The sequence below is a fragment of the Terrapene carolina genome, unplaced genomic scaffold (assembly GCF_002925995.2).
Source record: "Terrapene carolina triunguis isolate 2854851 unplaced genomic scaffold, T_m_triunguis-2.0 Scaffold62, whole genome shotgun sequence".
NCBI classification, from domain to species: Eukaryota; Metazoa; Chordata; order Testudines; family Emydidae; genus Terrapene; species Terrapene triunguis.
Window position 1 is genome coordinate 45,773,476 of NW_020664413.1, and position 22,288 is coordinate 45,795,763.

General features: G+C 40.1%; 1 protein-coding gene across 1 annotated transcript in view; it reads left to right on the plus strand.

The window, feature by feature from the left end:
- The window catches only part of ZNF804A (zinc finger protein 804A), a 224,956-nt gene that overhangs the window by 164,305 nt on the left and 38,363 nt on the right, over positions 1-22,288 (plus strand). The window contains exon 2 of the mRNA XM_024204015.1: positions 627-770. Within this exon, the coding sequence (XP_024059783.1) occupies positions 627-770 (144 nt within the window). The remainder of the gene's footprint in view (positions 1-626; positions 771-22,288) is intronic.

The following is a 22,288-nucleotide window of genomic DNA, read 5'->3' on the forward strand; positions in this document are numbered from 1 at the left end:
TGCAAGAGGTTAATATATGAATGACAAGCAGAGCTGTATTTCTTTTTTACCGATGACAAATAACAAATTGAGGGGAAAAAATCATTAAACCTCCATCACAGAAATGATCCTTTAGTTTATCTATCTGTGTATATTTTCAGATAGGTCATTCTAAGGGTGGTTGTTTTATTTTATTTTTTGTATCATCATCATTCATTGGAATTGTCCTGTAACCAGAGTAGATTAGTGATTTTTTTTGTCTTCATGCTTGTTCTGGTTAGGTACACTATAAGCTGAACATTTTAAGCATTGGTTATTTGACAGACATTAACATTAATGTGACCTTAGGCATGATAAATATTTGGCCTTTTTGGACAGAACTTTAAACAAAATGCTTCTCTAGACTTGTATCTGTCTGATATCCTAAGAGTAGCCTTCAGTTGTGCAGCAAATTGGAATGTGCACAACTGTGTGCCTCTCACCTGATACAGAAAATATGTGCAGTGTGACCTGGTAAATATGTGCATACTTTTAGTTATGGCAGTATCAATGTTGACAAATATGATTAAAATGAAAAGCACAAATCCAATTTCTAGCATCAGAGGGACAACTAAAGTTCTGCTGGTTTTGTTTTTTGTTTTTTTCAGGATTATGCTGAAAAGGAGAACACAATAGCAAAAGCCCTAGAAGACCTTAAGGCCAACTTCTACTGTGAACTCTGTGACAAACAGTACTACAAACACCAGGAGTTTGACAATCACATTAACTCATATGACCATGCTCACAAACAGGTAAGAGGAATCTGCTAGATATGTTGTCATTCCAGGTGGCATTTTCAAAGCCACCTATGGGATTTGGACAGAGGCGTAGCGAGCGCCCTCCGTACCCTCCGACCGGAGGGGGCCCCGCAAGGAAGGGGGCCCCTAAAAGTGGCAAAATAAATACCGCATTCCAGTTTCTGCATTGTAAGGGGCCCCGCCCGGACATATGTTCGGAGGGGGCCACCGTTCGGAGGGGGCCACGTTCTTTGTTGCTACGGCCCTGGATTTGGACACCCAGGATGATCTCCTGGCCCTGCAGAAGTCAATGGGAGCTTGGCCATTTACTTCAGTAGGCAGGATTTCGCCACCAATTTTCATTAAAATTAATGAGGAACTGGGTGTCCAAATCCCTGAGGTGACTGAAAATCCAGGCTTCAACTATGTCCATAGTTAGTAATCCCCAGAACTGAGAACTGAAATGTGCAGTTTGCTTAGAAATAAATCTTAAAAGATGTTTTGACAAGGGAACCTCCAAGGTGACCTGACTGTGAGAGAAAATACCCAGGTCTATGGGAACTGTGAGCATTCTAAAAGTGAATGGAAGCAGGGAGTGATGAAATGTACTCAGAAAAACATGAACGTAAAATTCAGTGGTTCTCAGTTTCTCGGTAGTTTGGCATATAAATAAATATTGTAGTCTATTAGTTAAATGTGCCCTGGGAAACAGTTCTTACCACAGATGCAGATAGGAAATTCTCATCACAGTTGATTCTACAGGAATGGAGAACTTATTGCTAGGTTTTCGTTTACCACCAATTACATTTCTCAAATGAATTGTAATTTTTTTTTAAATGGATCAATGATAAAAATATAAATAAGAAGAATACACAGTTTTTGACTCACAGCTAGCTATGAGCTAAGTGTGAACTCTGAAATGCACATATTTGTATTTTCAATACTAACCTTCTCTAAAATACTGCATGCCACTATGATTATTTATGTTGCTACAGGGAATACTGAATTCATAGTGAGAAGCAAGGCAGTGGAATCACCGGACCATAGGAACTGTGTTACAGGATAGGACCATTAGTCTCTCTAATTCAGTATCCTGTCTCTGACAGTGATCAGAACTGTATGCTTCAGAGTAAGGTGTAAAAAATATTTTAGATATTATTTCCTTATTCGTAGTTTCAGTTGGATAGTTTTATTTGATGACTTTGATTCCTTGAGCTAGAAAGTACATAAAGAGTGAAGTGTAGGTATCACTACACCAAACATAGTGCTGAGTCTCCTATGTTGCTTGCAAGTTTACAAAACATTTATCTCTGTTGTACTCTCATGGACCTCTCTGTGCCACTTGCACCATCATCTAACACCACCACGTTCTCCAGAATGATAGTTGCCCTGCCTTTTTTTCCCCTCCAAAGCATCTTCCTGGGACACATCATTTCTCTCTTTCTCATCACTAGCAGTAGTAAACACTACATTTTTAATTAGGTAGTACACAAATTACTCTATCAGCCCTTAAATGGTTTATAATTAGAGTTTATGTAGAAGCCTACAGAGATCCAGCATCTTATTCACAAAAGCCTCCTGTTAAAGGCAGGAGAGAAAGATACTTTAAATGAGAAACTAATTTTGTTTTTTGTAACACCATGCTGTAGTCATTTGTTGGCAGAATTTCAAAAATTGGGTTACAATTAACTGTTCTGCATTTTTATTTATGCAACTCAGATGTGCAGAATACCTGGAAACTCAAAAGAATGATGGAGGACGTATGAAAATAACTGTAGAATCTTTGGCTATGTGCAATGAATTTCCCTTTTGGAATTTAGCGTCACCCACTTAAATCCCATGTATATTCTTTCATTATGAGCAACATGAATCAAGTCATTCCAGTAGAACAATATATAGTATTAAAAGTAATCTATCCAGATGTGATTTTTTTTAAATAAAAAGCAAATTTATAAAAAGAAAATGGGTTAAATCTCCTGTGAACTTTAGATAAGACACAAAAATAATGAATATAGATCTTCTTCTAAGGGCAGGATTTTCTGATTCTCTCTTTCATAGGATTTATACCTTCATTGGCCTCTGCCAGACAGGATTCTAAGGTGGACAGAGCATTGAGCCAAACTTTATAGCAGTTTCTATGTTCCTATGATACTAAATTTAACTCATCAGGTTTTTTTAAACAGTTTTCATAAAATGAGCTGATCCTATGTTCAGGGAAAAAGCAAGACTGAGATTCAATAGGAACTGTCACTGACACCATACTGAGTTCGCTATCCCCAGCAGGGACAGAACAAGCCAACTCAGCAGCACTCTCAGTCGCTGCCAAATTTTTAAAGCAAAGAGGACTCAGCAAAGACTGCAGCATTTAGTCTTTTCTCTATTAGTTATAGATGGGATGAGAAGACAGTGTTTTGGATCCTAGAGGTCAGGAGCGATGCCAAATAAAGACTAGTGTTCAATGGTTAATATTTTGTGTGTTTATTTGTATTGCAGTGGTGTTCAAAATGTGCTAAGCACTATACCTAGATATGGGAAGGCATAGCCCTCATGAAATTTCAGCCCAAACGGGGGATATTTTGTAAGGCCAGCTGATCATATGAGATTTCTGTCTGCATCCAAAAACAACCAGAAACTAGTCCCCTTCACATTTTGGATCAACTGTGAATACAATACCTTACTCTTAGGGATTCAGATGCAGTCTGAGTCCATCTGTAGAACAAAGTGCGTCCAAACAAAGTGATAATTCTCTGTACTAACCCTGGCAAATAAGGATATTGTTCCAGAAATAATAGTAATAAAGAATATTTAGCCCTTATGGCGTGATTTTCATCCGTTGATGTCAAATTGTCTTACAAAGTTGGGTAAGCATCACTATCCCCTTGATGTCAGAAGTTGTGCGTGCTCAGCACAAATGATATTGTCAGAAATTCAGACCACTTATATAACTGCCTAAATATAGCATTGCTAACTTGGCAATCTGTTGGGTCAGGCTTCGATATGGTGAGTTTTCTGATTCCCCCCCTCCCCCCAAGTTTTTGAAAGAGACAAGGTTCTTTTTGCATTTTTTTAATCAAGTACATTCTGCCTGTCAGTGCCCTCTTCAGGCATACTCGGTGAACTGCACTGTCTTTGCCCCCCACAATCTTCCATCTTCATGCTAAGAGTCAGAGATTTTTTGCCCCTGGATTTATTTTTGCCACCCTCTCCCCTCTACCTTCCTTTCTATCTGTCAAGGACAGAAAATTCTGGGGCAAATGTTGATACAGCCTGGGAATTCTCCTTCTCTAACAGTAGAGCCTTAGCTGTGCCAGTGCTTGGGCAGGTGAATTAAGCCTAACTGGAAAATCCAAGAACTCCCATACCTATGTTCAGCTCTGCCAGGCAGGTCTTTCCCTCCTCAGCTTCCATGATATCATTTTTGGTGGCTTCCACTCAGCAGGCACCTAATGGTCATTTCAGCAGGCCAGTTCTTGCTCCCTCTCTTCTCTTTCTGCTCCAACAATCCGGGAGCCACTTGTCTAACTATTCTCTCATTGCCTCTCCCACAAGACAAAGTTTATGGACTTCGTTGTGTTCATCATCCATACAGAGAAGTGAGATAAAGATGTAAATACTCCTGGTGAAAGGTTGCTACATAACACAACTTTATTTCTCAGTCTTCAGAATAACACACAAGAACCCCGAAACAGACATAAAGCAGGCTGTTCCCTAAAAACAGAGAGGCACAACTCACCCCACCTTATTCTAAACTGGCTGCAGAACTGACTCAGCTGACCCAGATCACATGGCTTCCTTCAGAGACCCCTATCCTGCAAGCTGGACCCTGAAATCTCTCACATGTAAGATGTAGCTTGTCATTTTTTTAACCAGTTTCCAATATACCACAGACTGCAGAGCAGCTATCTATAATCCCAGTGCCATCAAGACCTAATGCTATCTGGATGATCTACTGGTGATAGCACAATGATGCTACAAAGTGACAGCTCACCAAACCATCACATTCCTAGGGTATGGTAGTCTCATGGTGAACCATCAGGAGATTGTCCTTATCCCATCTCAGGAACTGTTGCAGCCAGACATTACTGAAGGAGGATGTTCTTTAAGACTTGCTACTTTCCAGCAGTTTATAGCCTGATGTAGCAGCAGAATAGAGAATAATAAAACTATTTACTTACCTGTAATTTTGTCCTCTTTGAATGGGAGCCTTACTGCTTTGTCAAGACCTGCCCTGATTTCTTGTGTTTGACAAGTCTGAATATCTGGCTTCATGATCATGGTAAGGGATCTTTCTCTTCAGGTGAGAGAGAGAGAGACATCAGAGCACCTTTTTTTCTTGAGGTTTAGGCTGTTGCCTCAAGATCTAATTTATTTTAGTGTTTTCTTGTTCTTAGCTTTGACCACAAGACCTGGGGAGTAACATCAGTACAGTTCACCAGTGCATCTGTAAAGGGTGCTTACAAGAAGTGTGTCCAGGGGGAAAAAAATCCCTGCCTCAGGGACTTGAAAAAGAAAAAAACCAAAACACCGAGCAGTTCCAAGCGCAAGGAACAGCAGCAGATTCCCATTCAGAGATGACAAAATCAGAGCTAAGGATGCTAAGCATTATCATTTAGCTCGCTGTTTGACAGTGTGGGCCTAAATAGCTTGTCCAAGGTCCATGGCAGAAGTGGTAATAGAATCCAGCTCTTCAAACTCCTGGGCTACTACTCAAACCATAGGATCACCCTGTCTCTCTTCTGTTGATAAGGAAGCATAGGATGAATACAATGTTTGTCACTGAATCTTTTCTTTTTTGGTCACATCAATTAAAACTGCAGTAAAGGTGATCCTCTATTTATAAAAAATACTTGCTTCAACTATAGGGATATCTGCCTTATCTCTTCTGACATAGAAAATAGTGATTACATTCCTTTAGTGGATTGTGAAGACTCTGGAGGTATTTCTGTCTGGGCAACTGTCAGCAATGTTACCTGTAACTTTCTGACATCAGGGAAAAATGGGAATTCCTGTAGGTGTTCCTCAGAACACTTCAGTGTTGGAGCGGCAGCTGAATATACAGTATATGGCAATAAATGACCTTCATCTAACAGCCCGTGAGAGTCAGCATAGTGCAGTGTTTTGTTATGTCAGTGAGGAAGGCCAGATCACACAAGGTCTCCCGAATCAGTTGTTCCTTGAGGGACTTTTGTTTCCACAAGAACAAAGTGATTTTATTTCTGAATTTGAAAGCCTGCAGCGCCGTCCTGGAACCTCTGACTAACCACCTGACACCACATCTGATCTTTCAGTGCTCTTTCAGTATCAGGACAAAACAAAACAAATTAAAAAAAAAAACACCAAGATATGGATGAAAAGTAAAATAACAGAGCTAATGCCAAAGAGAGTTTAATCATGCAGCTAGATTACAGTCATATGAGTGCAACTCAGGCACAAAATGGTCCCGTTAAAGTCAGAGGCCATTCCTCAACATATGGCTCACTGGATGAAGTTCACCCCTCCCTATAGAATTAAACTAGTTGTGTGCAAGGACCTACGCAGGAGTTGTAAGGTGAGAAATGCCTGTGGGCTGCAGTAGCAGGTATTGCACCGCACTCCACGTGTGTGAAGTTTTGTTGCCACTAGATCTGCATAACCATGGATCCTGTGGCTTCTCCCTTCCTCTCAACCCACATTATTTTCTCTGCACTGACCTTCTGAGATACTGCATTCTGATTATAGAGAATACCTGTAATGTAGCCATTCGGAAAGGAGTCTTTGCTCGTATTTGAGTGTTTATAACATCACAAACTACTTCTGAACTAACACATAACAAGTGAAGAAGAAGGGTGAAAATGAGATCAGTTTTACAAAACCCCAATTTTACTAAGGTTTCAGATGACCCCCTCAAGACATTTTAAATTTAAGTTTATGTGCACCTATATAGGAAACAATGTAGGGCAGCCGATTATACAGTGGTGAATGTTAACATACTGACCACTGTAAATCTATGCTGTCAATTGTCTAATTCCTTAGACAATGTAAAAACAAAAAAACACCAAACCCTTGCAGTCATCTTTTAAGCTTTTTTTTTTTAATCAAGATGTGTGGATATTTTCTCTCTTTGTGAAAATAAATAATATCCTCATCCATCATAGTGGATTCTTTCCTGTGCCAACTTCCATCATTCTTTCCTCTGCCAACTGCCTTTCACAACATCCAAACATCATTGTTTTGAGAAGAAACTATGTTGTTTGAAAGGGATAACGAACAGCACAGCCCGCATTAACTCTTCACTTGAAACAAAACATGCTGTGTGTCTCCACTTTTCCATAACCAAAGGTTTCTTTAAAAAAAACAAAAACAAAAAACAAAAAAACTAAACTTTTCAACAAAGATTGTGATGAACAAAGTGTCTGTCACAGGATGCATATCCATTAAAGATACATATGAGATTAAAGGTATTCCCCTATTCTAAGGAAGTTAACCAGAGCTATTGTGACCTTGCAGGCTTTCCGAAGGGAAATTCCCCATCAAGATCTATGCAAGAGAATTACTTGTAGCTCAGACTATTTCTATTATACATCAGAAAATGCAGATGGATGTGTGGTTGTCAGCAGAGACAGTATTTGGGGGGAAAAAGAGCCGTAAGCAGTAGTGTGTTGGAACCTGATCTTTCTGTTATGATACCTCACTGCTTTTTAATCCCTGTAACCTCAAAATGACAGAGGGAACGTATCAGAAATAGGAATTTTGCTTTGAATTTGATAAAAAAAAAATTCTGTTACCTTTGCTGCACAAGATTAAAAACAAAACAACCTCCCAGTATATTTAGGGGTGATAAAACAAACCTCCATAAAATGTATTGTAATGAATCTACTGAGCATGAATAAAGCATTGCAATCAATCTGCTGATCATGAATTTGCTGCTGCTCTTCTGGGTCCTGACTGAAGGATGATAGACATGGACAAAGGTCCTATGTCAATGGGGAGGGAAATTTGAGATCTAGAGGGACAGTGACAAAGGCAGCTCCAGGTAATGGGGCTGAGTTTCTGGGGCTGTGTATAGTTGAGTTAATCTTGGATTAAGAATAATGGAATTTATGTACATCGTATAGATAAGAACATGTATGTAGTGTAAATAAACATACACTAGACTAGCTTCCATAGCATAAATTTCTAACAATGGAAACTGACCTGCTGCAAAGCCCTAAAATCAACCACTTCTTGGCTGAAGACCAACAATATTTTATATTACTTTTTTCATGTCTGTCTATTCAAAATACGTCACATTCACATTACTGACATAGGATCAGGCTAAGGCAGCAAACTGTCTTGAGAGTGTTGTCATTGCCACAAAATACTGACTAGCTATTACTCACACCATGTTGGAACACTTGGCTTTTAAAATGTTGTCCTGTATTATAGCAGCATACTGGAACTGAGCCCTGTTCAAAGTGAAATCTTAAAAGCTTCAAAAGACTCCCAAGAACTCTTCCACATACAAAACAAATCCAAGGTTATAGACACAATATAGCGGACCAGAGTTTGGTAGCCCCATAAAGGTGGGGTTCCATTTGGCCAACTTTTTTATAAAGTGAGGATGTTGAACTTCTTTCACTTCATTTTTATATCTTGCTCCTCCTGGTTCTGGTACATACATCCTGCTTTACCTTCACCCTGTGAGTGCTTTGTGGAGATTCAGGTCTCCTATAACTCGGTGAGGGAGCAGACTGGAGGCAGAGCCTGAGGAAGGCCATTGTCTGCAGTGTCATTCTCTTAAAGACACAGAAAATTCCAATGCACTTGAGTTCTGACTGATTCAGCATTAGCTTTTGCTGGGTCACTAATGAACCCTGAAACCTGCTTAAAAAGGAGGAGTGGAATCAGAAGATATGGCAAGAGTTGGGCTGCTGTTGAAGACTCTGTGGGCCATGAAGCTGATCAGCGGCACATAGCTTCTGCACGAATGGCTCTTGGCCCAGTAGATTCTCTAAGAAATGAGAATTTCAGTGCCAAAGTCCCTGCCCCTTCTGCAGCAGGCGGGGAAAAACCCTATTTCCCAGTGGAATTATCAGGCAGAAACCACAAAAATGGAGTGGAAACACCAATTTTTCCATTTTCCTACATGGAAATAATATAGCTCCTGTCCTTGGTAGAATTTGGCTTACAGAAATCAGGGATGGAAAATATCTTCGGCATCATCCTGTCCTGTCCATTTCCTGCCAATGCAAAATACTTCGCTGCAGCTTATTCTGGTGCACTTCATCTTCTCTAGTTTTAAATTACTTAAGTGATGGGGCTTCCACCACTTCCCTTGAGTTCCTGCAATCAAACAAGCAGAAAACTAGTTTCCAGATAGGGAGCAAATTTATATTGCTTCTTTCGGTTTGCTAATCACATTAGAGCACAGTGATATTTCTCATTTCTGTGTCTCCTGATGTGCAGGCAATCTTGACTCTCTTGAATGTTAATTAAACATGGACTGGGATTTAAAAGCTTTTATTTAAATTGAACCATAGGTAGCTCTCTCTCACTGCTGAAAATCACTTTGGCATTTTTTTTCTATATATTTTTTCTGCAGAAGGAGCTGTTTTTCTTTACTGCCCATGGTAATGTTAAATTCAAATGGCAGCCACTATTTTTATATATATATACATTTATTTCATGTCTTCTTTATATATCAACAGGCAAAAAAGCAAAAAACCAATTATATTACATCTATTTTCTAAGTTGTTATGGTTGTTATGATTTTTAAATATAGCTTTTTATGTATTATCATCAGTAGTTACAATTATAAGGAGTATTATCAAGTTTGAGCATGTTCATTATGTACTTCCACTGCACAGTGTCTGATTTGTAATGTTTGAGAGGGACAGAAATGTTCCAGTAGAACTCTGTTATTTCTTCCTTCCACTCCATTTAAAAAATGCTGATATTGCTGTTCCCGGGAGAAAAGCAAGATTGCCAAATGACAGTACAGCACTGGACCATGAAGAAGGTGAGGCACAGAAATCAAGATCACACTCTGCTAAAATGTAAGGCTGTGACCAGAGCACAAAGGCAGAAAGAGAATTCCAAGTATGAGTTTATTTTAGAGATACTAGGCTAACAGACATGACTTTTTTTGGAAATTGGCCTTGCCTCCCCGGTGCATAGTAGTTGCTCTATAAATAAAATTAAAGTCTAAATTATGTCTTTTAAGAGACAAAGTAATGCAGCAAGTTGCACTTTTAATGCCGTATAGGACATAATGCTTCCTGGGTGCTGAAGGAAATACACTTCTTACATTTAAAAATTGATATGGGCAGCACTCTCCACAGCACTACTACTCTACTCTCATCTGCCCCTGTGCAGGGGTGGAGACATAGTAACACCCAGGTCCTGACATGCCCCTTCTGAAGTGCTGCTGAAATCTAAGTGCAAATATGAGACCTGGAATGCTGCAGGGGGAAGGGGCTACACTGGATTTACACCAGGATTGAATTTGGTCTGTTGGTTTTGCAAATCACATGAAAAAGAAAGGAAATATCATTACATTTAGCAATTGACTCTTCTGCTTTACAGCCAAAATTCTAAATTGTATCAGCTCTAAAAGGACTGTGAAAAGTGATGGTAATATTTTCCCTCTTTGTAATTATTAGAATCCACCCATAGAATGGACTAATATTGATTGATCAATCTAGATAAATACAGTTTATTTCAGATCTTCTTTATATATCACACAGGCAAAAAAGCACAAAACCAATTATAAAAAAAAATGTTTTGTTCTGCTGGTTCTCCTTTAATAACATGCTGGCATCGAACATTTGTAAATCACTGATCTTGCACTGCTTTATTACAAATACTTGTAAAAAGAAGTAAATCCGTTTGTATTAGTTATTAACATACTTTATTTTCTGTGTATTTAGGGGGAGAACTCATGCAATGCTTTCTGAAACAGCAAGAGTTGTAATTTAGTTTCCTTTCAGTACTCATATTACTCATAAGGTACATGTCAAGTAATGATTTGCCATTTGGTACCAGCTGTCCCAGGGATTTAGACCCCTTAAATTAAGGACTTCAATCTGTCAGTTTAGACTGGGATATTACTGAGTGAAGTATAATACTACACCTGCAATTCTAGCCACTTTTATTTTCTCATTACCAAACAAGCCATAACAATGCATTTTTTTAGTAATTATAAATTATTGGAAAGATATTGTATATCATTTTTAATACATTTCCTAGCCCATGAAGATTTGTTCCTGTCTAATATATACTGTTTTCCTAACTGGATTATTGACTGTGATGAGGTGTGTTTAGAACAAACAGGCCATACTGGAAAAGTATATAGAATATTTAGTTCTACTGGAATCAGAGTGAATGCAAGTAGAATATTAAACCTACATACCAATGTTTCACATTTCACTCAGCAGCCTGTAATTTTCTGAAGAGGTAGAAATTGTCTGTTTACTTACAAACTTTCTTGAATATGAAAGTTTCAACCTCATACTTCTGCCCTGGCTATTAGCATTTTCTGTCTTAACTACAGCAACCCTTTCTTTGCTGCCCTTCCTGACATTCACATGTCTCTCGGGTCCATTTAAATCACTTCTGCTATCATATTTTACTTCCATTACTATAATCATGCCAATCCCCACACCCTTTGTCACAGTATTAAATACAAGTTCTTTACCTTACCTTCAAAGCCTTTCATAACTTAGCCCCTCCCAAATTGTTTACTCAATTTTATTGTCTCTCTGATTCCTCTCTGCCAGTAATGCAATATTTTATTACCCAATTGTCAATTTCTCCCATGATCACCACTGTGCTTTCTTCCATGATGCACATTTGACAAGCACTCTCCCTGAACTAATCTGTAAAACAGAAACCCTTCAGATACCTCCTCCAGATTCACTTCTACTGTACCACGTAGGATAAACTGACAACTAATAATAGTAAGGCATAGAACAGCTAAGATAATTAATGTCTCCTGTTTGTTTATATATATTTTTTAAAACGAGAGAACCTGAATCTAACTGTGCCAGCATGCCTTCTGCACACTGTTATCCTTCTCTATCCTCTGCTGGTGTGTTATACCACCTTGCTGCATCTTGTCTTAAATTAGATTTGACTGAGTCCTCTGGGCATTACTGTAATACAAATAATAAATAATAAATAATATTAATTCAAATTCATTAATGATTAATGCAGCTACTTTTAAATGCCCAGCTGCTCTGGTGTAGCTTCCTCCTGTCATCATGCTGTGCTAACACTACCAAATATTAACATTAAAAGCTGATATTATAAACTTAGCCCACCTTCCTCTTCCCACTGCTGAAAATCTTATAACCTTTCTGTGTGATGAAATGAAGACAAGACTTTCTTCTTAGATGCAGATTTTTCCCTAATTCCCTTTTCTTTGTTGCTATTATCATTAACTATGTATTGCAGTAGCACCCCGAGGTCCCAGTCTGGATCAGTGACTCCTTATGTTATGTTGCGTACAAACACACGGGTAGATACAGTGCCTGCTCCCAAATTGCTTATAAGTAAAGTTAAGGCCAGGCACAAAAATCAAAAGTCACAGGCAAAAGGAGGGAAGAACAAGATAGGGCTTGTCTACACTGCCACTTAAGTTGACATAACTTACATTGACTTAATGTGGTATATACAACCATGCTATGTTGATGGGAGATGCTCTTCCACCGACATAGCTGCTGCCTCTCATTGAGATGGATTAATTATGTCGACAGGAGAGCGCGCTTCTGTCGATGTAGCACATCTTCACCGGACACCGCTGCATCAATTGCAACAGCACTGATTTAGCACAGTAGTGAAGTCAAGCCAATGGTAAAAGTTTGCTTTGTCTGTACAGTGTTTTACACATGCAAAAACTACATTACAAGCATCATTAAAATTGGAAAGTCAAGCACTCAAAATTTAGGTTTCCTGTGCTACCTTGTGCTTATGCATTATGCATTATGCTACAGTCTTTAATTACACAAGCACATACTATTTTTTCTACAGTGCGCAGGATGGCCAGTGTTCACTTAATGAGCAGCTAGTCAGTATTTTGCTTTCAGCGTATACCCCATGCCTTGTTTACTAAAGACTACTCAACCCCTGTTCTGAAGTCAGAATTATTAAGTTCCTCCTGGGCTTTTCTGGGATGTTGAGTGCTTCACAAATATTCATGTATTTTCACGCCACCCAAATAAGGAACTGAGGCACAGAGCGCATAATGTCAAAAGTATATGCTAATTGTGGGTCTCAATTTGAGAGACCTAAGACTTGATTTTTCAGGGTAGTCAGCATTACATAACACTTTATATGTTCAAAGCATAGTTCACATTGACTTCAGTTGCAACTGAGAGTGGTCAGCACTTCTGCAAAGCAGACCCCAGGGTTTCAAGTGCGTCACCCAGAAGAGGTGGTATACACAATTAGTGACCACCTATGAAAAGTTTGGTTTACCTGACTTGACTAGCATCACACAGGAATTCTGTGGCAAAGGCAGGGACAGAATCCAGTTCACCAGAGCAGCATTTAACTGCCTCAACCATGATATCATCCTTTCTCCTCCTCCTGAAAATCCTCTGCCTCATTCACTACACACCTTCCAAGGGCGGCAGCATGGTCTAGTAGATAGGGCACTGGACTGGGTGTCAGCTGACCTGCATCCTAGTCCTGCTTTGTGATCTGGTGCCAGTTACGTCACCTTTCTTTGCCTAGTACATCCCTTCCAGCTTCTGCAACAAATGAAGCAGGGTCCTACTGTCAACAGTCTCTGTCATCCCACAGTCCTCATTCATCTCCAGAGCAGGTTCATCCTGCACATTTAATGAGGGTGTGATTTCCTAGATTTTTAAATAATTACCAGAAATTCCATCATGTGGGATCATGTTGACACCCATATACATCATCAGCAGGGTTGGAACCTTTGGATCCACTGCACAGACCTCCACCTCTTGAGCTAATAGAGTAACACTTATTCTCTGTGTGGGCCAGCACTAGAAGGGAATAGAAGACTTTGCCAGTGGGTTGATAGCAGAGGAGTGGTGAGATTCAAGAATTTTGGGTTCCTTACTATACTCTGAAAGGGGGTGTTATAGTGGGCACAAAGTCTTCTGCCCATTCCCCCCAAGTATGACCCTCTTGTGCCCCACCCCCTCCAATCTGTTGCCATCTGTGTCCTGTCTCTTTCTCACCCCTGACTCCTTGTGCCAGTCCCAATCTTCTAACCCTAGCCAGTCACAATCTCCATTTGCCAGGCTCCTCATCCTACTCCCAGACTCCTTGCCCCAAGTCCTCTCTCACCCTCTGAACTCCCAGTCTGTTTCCTTTCCCACTGCCAGTCTCCTTGCCCGGCCATTCCCAGTACCGCCAATCTCTTGATCCTTGTTCCTAAAGTCTGAATTCCACCTCATCTTGGCTCCTCATCTGATCTGTCTCCCCCTGCAGTACGGGCTCCCAGCCCCCAATTTACCTTCCTAGGCTTCTCATCCAGACTCTCAGTGTCACCCCTCAGAGGGCTGTCTCTTTGCTCAGCCTCTCCCAGTTCTCCCCTCACACCCTGGCTTCTTGTCAGATCTGCCTTCCCTCCTCCTTCACTTCATTCCCTCACCCCACTGGTTCTCACTCCCAGTTGCTCTTGGGCTCCTGGGCTCCCCCCTGCAGTGCAACTCCCAGTCCCAGTTTTCCTTGCCTTCCTGTCAACCTCCAGTCCCAATCTCCCCCAGTCCAATCTACTCCCCCAAGATCTCTGGAGGTCAGGTTCTTGTCCCCTCTGCATTTGAATCAGGAAACTTCATCCTTCACACTTCCTGAGCCCAGTGGGGTGAGGGAGGGGTCACAGAGCACAGAAAAGACAGGCTCTCTGCTCCCAGTTCAGGTGACTGGACCTGGCACAGCCCAGAGAAACCCAGAGCTGCAATTGCAGGGAAGTCCTGCTCATCCACAGGCTGAAGAAAGCTCAGTGCAGACAGAATCTTCAGTGAATTTATCTGCTCAAATCTAAGAAATCTCTACTGAGCCATGTGCAAATTGCAATTTTTCAAAGAATTATAACGTGGGCAAATTTGGCAACAAGGTAACCACACATCCAAAGTTCAGTCCTGTTCCAAAACACAAGGGCACTAGCACTTTTCAAAGGAAAGATCACCAATATGGTTTGTTATCGGCACAACAATGCAGTTTTCCCCCCAGCCTCATTCTCAGAAATTACTGATTTGGTTTTGCTGAAATTTTCCAAAACAGTTCAGCCTGAGGTAGACACCCAGCATGTAAAATCTCAGGCAAACAGTTAAAGTTAGCAAAGTTATAAGCTACTGAAAACAGGATCTTATAAAGAGACGTGTCAGGCAACCAATAATAGGCAGTGCTACCAAACCCTCCGATAATAACATGATGGTTCCAAATATTTTTTACTTTTAGTAACAGGTAGCAATTATAATTTGATTGACATTACTCTGAAAATTCTAATTATCTGACACATTTTCATCCACAGCTCTGTTGCTACAGAATTTGCTTTTAAAGTAGCCACTTCTTATTATGAGGTATCCTTTGCTTTGGTTCTGCATAACCAGACAGCTAACAGCAGAGGAAACATGAATCTGCTGATAAACCTGACCCGATTAACAAGAAAGTAAGCAAGGCAAAGCCATGTCAAATTATCTTCCATAAGAAAGAGATGGGAAGGAGGGAAGAGCCAAAGAGTTGCCAAACAGAAAAAGAAAAGGACCAGTGTTGAATGAAATAGAATTTTCAGGTTTCAATAAGAACACCATCAATAACAGTGTAAGAAAAGTATAAGAACTCTTGTAAAAATCCTAGGAAAAGGCCACTTTGAGTACAGTAAGGCTATGGGATGTGATTTCCCCTAATCATGTAGATCAGATGTTCTCCGCCTTTTCTTTTTGAGTCCCTGCCCGCCCCCGAATATGCTATAAAAACTCCACAGCCCACCAGTGCCATGACAGCTGTTTTTCTGTATATAAAAGCCAGGGCCAGTGTTAGGGGGTAGCAAGCAGGACAATTGCCTGGGGGCGGGGCCCCACGCCGTAAGTTGCTAAGGCTTTGGCTTCAGCCCCAGGTGGCAGGGCTTTGGCTTTCTGCCCTGGGCTCCAGTGAGTCTAACACTGGCCCTGCTTGGTGGACCCCCTGAAACCTGTTTCCGACCCCCCAGGAGGCCCCAGACCCCTTGTTGAGAACTGCTGGTATAGATCAAGCTCATCAAACTAGCACAAGTATAAATAGCAGTGGATCCAGGATGGCACTGGTAGTGGTAGTGGAGGCATGGCTGAGCTGTACCAAGTACATACCCACCGGTTTCAGGCAGGTTTGTACTCAGTATAGCTCAGCCATGCCCCTGTGCTGCTACAAGTGCTACCATGGCTACACAACTACTTATACTTGCGCTAGCTTGATGAGCACTCGTATGAGTATGTATACATGAGCTGTAGAATCAAACACCCCTAGTTTCCTGTGTAGACATAGCTTATAGTAATGTGGGATCAAATTCTGCTCACTTTACTCACATATGGGACCATTCCTGCAAAAGAACTTCAGTGGGGTTTCATGTGACTATCAAAAGTTCAGTTTCCTTTGACGGTTTGGGCTCTTGAGAAGGTCCTGTTGACTTCAATCTAATGATCATGTGAAGAAGTCAGAGCTAGCAGGATTTGGCCCTTGGATAAAACTCACCCATGTGCAGAGGCTAGCACAAAAATAGGGCTTCAGCTGAACTTAGGTGGTGCATATGCCTTTTGCTGATCCACTGCACAGCAGTGAACTTCATTGTTGGTGAAGAATTAAATAGCAATTCTGTGATATTGTTCAGTATGTCTGACTGCTTGTCTGTCTGTCTTCTGGAAAAAAGTGTACACTGGCTATAGTGCAAAATTAAAATAATGGTCACCTGTGGGTTATTGTCAGAAAGCAGCACAAATAATCTCGGTAGAGCAAACGGTTTGGTACTGCTGGGAAAACATTTTCTTGTACATTTATAACTGCTATCATTGACAATAAAATTACTTGAAATATGAAATAATGATAGTGTGCTGCCTAACATGACAGAGACTTTAAGAGGTTTTGGCCTTTAGTACATTTTAATGGGTGCTTTAGAAATAACTATACAGAAACTGACACTTCCATTTATTAAACTGTAATTGTCCAAAAACAAATTCTGCTTTTTTCCCTCCCAATAGATTGAACTCTTGAGTATGCTAATTATGCTGGCTTTTCTCCTGTCTTGACACCTTGGCAGCTCTTTTCAGCTTTTAAAAGTTGTGCATTTGTGACTGTCGTACTTTGACTGGTTGTTCTTCCATAATGGCTTTGTCAGTTTAATTCTTACATCAAAGGTTGCATGCCGCAATTTTGTCCTCTGTCACAAGTATGTTTTCTATTAATAATGGTAGCTCAATACTCGCTGTTGCAGAGAGAGCGAGCAAAATTAAATTGTGTGTTTCAGTTTCCAAGCATAAGCATAAGGCTCTTATTTATTAAGGCCTGTGAATTTGCAGTTCATTAAAGAAATGGGATTCTACAGTAAAGCTATTTGCTGTACCACCCTGTGTTCTGGTCTCATCAGCTCTCACCAGCTGAGCAGGGTTGGGGCAGCTCAGAACTCTGATAAGGGACATCCAATTAGCATCCGTTGTCTACAAGAAGAGATGATGCTTCAATAGATGGCACTTTCCCCTGCATTGTGCTGCTGGAGTTGCTGTCTTTGCAGCATAAAACCAAGACCTTAACCATTGTGCTAATTAAAGTTCTATAACATTTTTCTTAAGCACAAGGATGTTAACTCTGGTGTATAGGCCAAATTCCAAGTCAGGTAATTAGATTCTGTTACATTAATCTCCCCTGCAGCTTCAACTAATTACAGTGTTCTTCTTCACTTCCTGTTCTAAATAGTTGTGTAGAACTGGCGTGCACTCTTAAACAGCTGCCATCTTCTACTCCAACAGTGGTTACATTTCATTAGTGAAAGAAGTGACCCTGATGTATCTCTTATTTCCAGTACCTTCCACTGATTTCTGTAAGTGTAACCTAACACCTAATAGAGAGATATCTCTTTAAGATATGTTGAGAGGAGAACGGGGAGAGGAATGAGTTGTGTCTGGGTCATTGTTGGTAGGCAGATACCCAATTAGCATTCCATGCCAAGAAGTTTCTAGAATTGGATGTGGTAGTCTTGGACATGCTCAATAGGCTCTCTGTAGCTGGACTAATGGACTCCACTGAGGGCAAGTAGTCGGGACAGCTGCTTTACAAGAAGACATGTGACCTGTGTTGGTTAGGAGAGGTTCAGTCACAGGAGCAGAAAGCAGGCTGGTTTCCCTCTGAAGCATTTTTCAGATTAGTGATATTGTTAACTTTCCAGCAGAGAGGTCCTGGCAGGGCTAGTTATAGAAAGGAGAAATTGTGAGGGAAAACTAATTCTTTCATTTTAATTGTATACCTTGAATGTTATTTGATTTTGGTCAAATTGTCTTAACCAGTAGTGTTTACCAACTGTTATTTAAATGTGATGATGGAGAAAGAGTCATCTATATTTTCTTAGTTTTGTATTTTTCTTGTAACAGGGTTAGTGATTTATATACTTGATACTGATTCGTTGGTTAATTTATTAACTGACTAGCTAACTGAATTATTCCAGCAGAGGAGGGGACTGAGTTTAGCTGGGTTCCAGTTGGAGATTTCTGCAAGCAAGAGGAAGGAAGATATTGCAGAGCTGTTAACTCAGCAGACTGTGTAGAATTGATGGACAAAGACTCTATCTGAGACCCAGCGGAACTCCACCTAAGCTTTTGGAACCGAGTTACTTTTCATTGTGTTTCTGTAGGAACTAACCTGTTTAGGGATTTTTTTCTTTATATTTATGCATAACTGTATATGGATTATGAAATAGCCTTGCTACATAGTAGAAGTTAAGATATTATGTTTTTGTATCATTATAAGGTTTTATAAAGTTGGTACTTCAGAATTAAGTTCTTTATTTTGGGGTTTTTTTACTTGATTTTGGGGAGGTTGATCCTCTGCAATCCTTGCTGAAAATCCTCAGTGACTGAAATCTGGGTTTCCATGTGCTTTTCTACAGGAGATGTGTTGAAGCACTAGGAGAGAGGTGGTGAAGTAAATGCTATATCCCCCCAAAGTTACATAAAATTCTTTGATGTGTGTAAGTGCAAAGTTTTATTTTTGCACTGAAAAGCAGCATTATTTTCACTGTCATATAAAATCACTTATTTTGGGATTGTGGTTATGTCTAAGACTGAATGGTGTGAAAATAAAATTACACTAATCAGCCTGAGATGAGTAGAATGCAAAATAAATGCATTGTTTTAATTTCATGTTTTACAATGTTAAAAACCAATCAAGCAGGAGAATATTTAGGACAGCTTGCAGTGGGTTGGTAAAGTGGTACTTTTTCTGGAAGCCGTGATCTTGTGCTCCAGAATCTAACCATTCATTTAAAAAAAAAATCTTTAGCAGATGTAATGGCAAAGATAACTTTAAAATGTGACACAAGCATATCCAATGCAGTTCTTTCTTCGTGAGTCTGCAGTGAGCTTGAAACAACATCCATGAGAGACATCTGAATTATCTCTCCATTTCAAGGGGTTGATACTTCTGAAATATAACAGCAGCAGTTTAAGTGTCAATATTATTAACTATTTCATGCTGATCAAAGCATGTAAGAATATGGAGGGATGAACATAAAAATCTATTGTGACTCGTTTTCATGTTTCAATTTGGTTTGTAGATGGAATTTAGGACAGTAATGCTATTTTTTCCAGTATGGTCCCTGGTATATAATCTGAAATAATGTGGTTGTGTGAATAGCTGTCCCTATCTGTGCTTCGGAAATGGCAGACCCAGAGACCTTGTGGGATGATGGAGAGGGGGCCACACAATGGCTAAGGAAGCCAAAGAAAATGCAGGCAGCAGGGGGGAGGCTTTTGGAGAAGGTGCCTGACCTTCTCTTTTCTTTTTCTGACCGACGTTGAGAGCACTGCTAGACAGGTGCTTTCTCCAGCTGCTAACCTCCTATGGTGGGCAGAAGAGAGAATCCCTCCTGCATGTCTTGAGAGTTCCACTACAAGATAGTAGGGGCACCTGCCATGACTGCCCCTGCTGTGCACCTTGGAAGTTCTGCAGATTGGGATGTCCCTGCCCTGCAGTATTCCAAAATGTCCCCTCAGTTCAGGAGCTCTGAAGGACAAGTGTCTATAACCCTTCCCCCTGCCCATTTTTAACTCCAGCAGCTCCCTAGCCACAATCCACATCTCCCACAACTCCCCAGACTTGACTCTGAGGAGTCCTTGCTCCCTTCCAGAAGATGCAGTAAGCCTCTCAGGGAGGGAAGGGAGCTAGAGCTAAATTGTAACAGCTGTATGGGGGTTAATTTAGGACAGCAGGCAAGGCTGTTGTAGGTCATCTCTGAAAGGGAGGGAGTTGTGGCAGCATGCAGCTGATGGTGTAGTGTTCTTCACCATGATAGGCCTGGTCATACAATTCCAGTGGCCTTGTCATATAATTTAGATCTACTGTATTGCACAGTACAAGGGGCTTTGAGTATTATATTCTACTTGTACTGTATGACTCCAGCCTCTTCTACAAATCAAAATTTTGCTAGTACTAAAAGAATGGCTGAAAGCTCTTAATGTGCTTGAGCATGATGTTGAGACTGAGGTAGCTGAAGTCACTTCCCCTGCAATCACATTCAGAGAGTCATCGTGAAAGAACAACATATAGTTAAATTGTACAAATGCAGTATCAAGTCCTTTAAATGAATACGAACCTATATTATTTATACTATATTTATAATAGCCTTTCTCACACCATGGTGTCTAGGTCCCCTGAGAAGCATTGGACATTTATTTTCTGGTAGTCTATGGACTCCCCTTTGTTTCCAGCCATTAAATCACAGTAATAGAAACTGAATACATTAAATATTTGCCTAATATTACTTCTCATGGAAGCAAGGGTTGCTACAGTGATGTCAATTGACTGCCTGTAGGATGGGAGGGGAGATTGTGAACAGGAGAGGAAGAAACCGTCTATTACCATGTATTCTACACTGTGTAATTTGTTTATAGTGGAAGTAAAAACCGCAGTGCCATCACTGGTACTAGACTGAAAGATCTGGATGCAAGTTGGAGAAGTTCTCAATGTAGGACACCAGCTGGTATATTAAGCGTCAGCAGGAATCTCAAAGAACATTACTTATATTTAGTGATATTGCCACAAGCAGAAGACAGAGTTCAAATCATCATTGTGATGTGTTTTCTGGGTGAGGAGACCTGATTTGTTCCATAACATCTGGTTTTTTTTACAGAAGTATTAACTGTTCTAATGTGTCTGCTTGTTTAGGAACATCAGTGCTTTTATATCACTGAATCTGTCATCCAACACTGTCTCTGAAATGCCAAATTACATGGCTAAAATGTTTAGCAGCACGGCAAAAGGACACATTTCTGAAGTTTACTCCACCTTCATCATCACATTTCTCTTTTGTCATTACAACTACTCTAGCTTGCAGAACTATTTCTTCCTGTGAGTTGATTGACAGTGTTACCAGCAAGTAACACCTAGGCATTCGGCAGAACAGACGATCCTCAAACTGCAAAGGTTGTCTAACCAGAACAACTGACACTTCAACAGTTATTTAAAGGACATAAAACTGCTATGGACAATCTCACCTGAAATATTGCTCTTATGGAAAATGTTAGATGAAATCATAATTATGCAGCTTCTACTTTCAATAGTGAAAAATGCTGAGAGTTGCAATCCTTAACTGGGCAGAGTTATGGAAAATAGACCTACCTCATGTCTGTGTTACACACACTTAAATACACATAATGCACCAGGCATTGAATTTTAGTCAATAAGTCATTCAGTGCAGCAGGGGAACAGTGATGTATCTAAACCTAGATTTTTATATCAGCTTTCTTTCTTTTCAGCTATTAAATGGCACTTGAAATTGTTAAGCAAATGTTTGTATTTGCTAGACAAGCTAAACAATAAAGTATTGGTAGCTTTCTCAAAAAGCACTGAAAATCAGAGGTAGAGTGCATTTTGAAAACAGTTAAGGATGACTGTTCTGCACGTGCTATTTTCTGTATGGTAGAGGATATGAGTTTTTTGAACGTGAAGAGTACAAGTACAGAAAGTAATTTTTCTTCATCTCCATTTTAAGCATTCACGCAAAGGTATCAATAACACCTTCAACTTTTGGGGTAGAAAAATAACAAATAAGTTCCCAGCCCTCCTCCCCCTATTTAGAATATTGGTACAGGATAGGATTCTATCCATTACAGCACTTTATTGAACAGCAAAGGACTGGAAGTCAGTACAGATTGGAAATTCCATAGAGAAAACAACTTCCCGCAATCTTAAAGTAGCTGAATTAAAGGACATCTTTTGATGTAGTGTCACTAGGCGATAAGCTTATATAGAACTTACTGTATTTAGTTCTACTGAATTATATATGGCCTGCTAAACCCAGGGTTGTGAGTTCAGTCCTTGAGGGGACCACTTAGGGATCTGGGGCAAAAATCAGTACT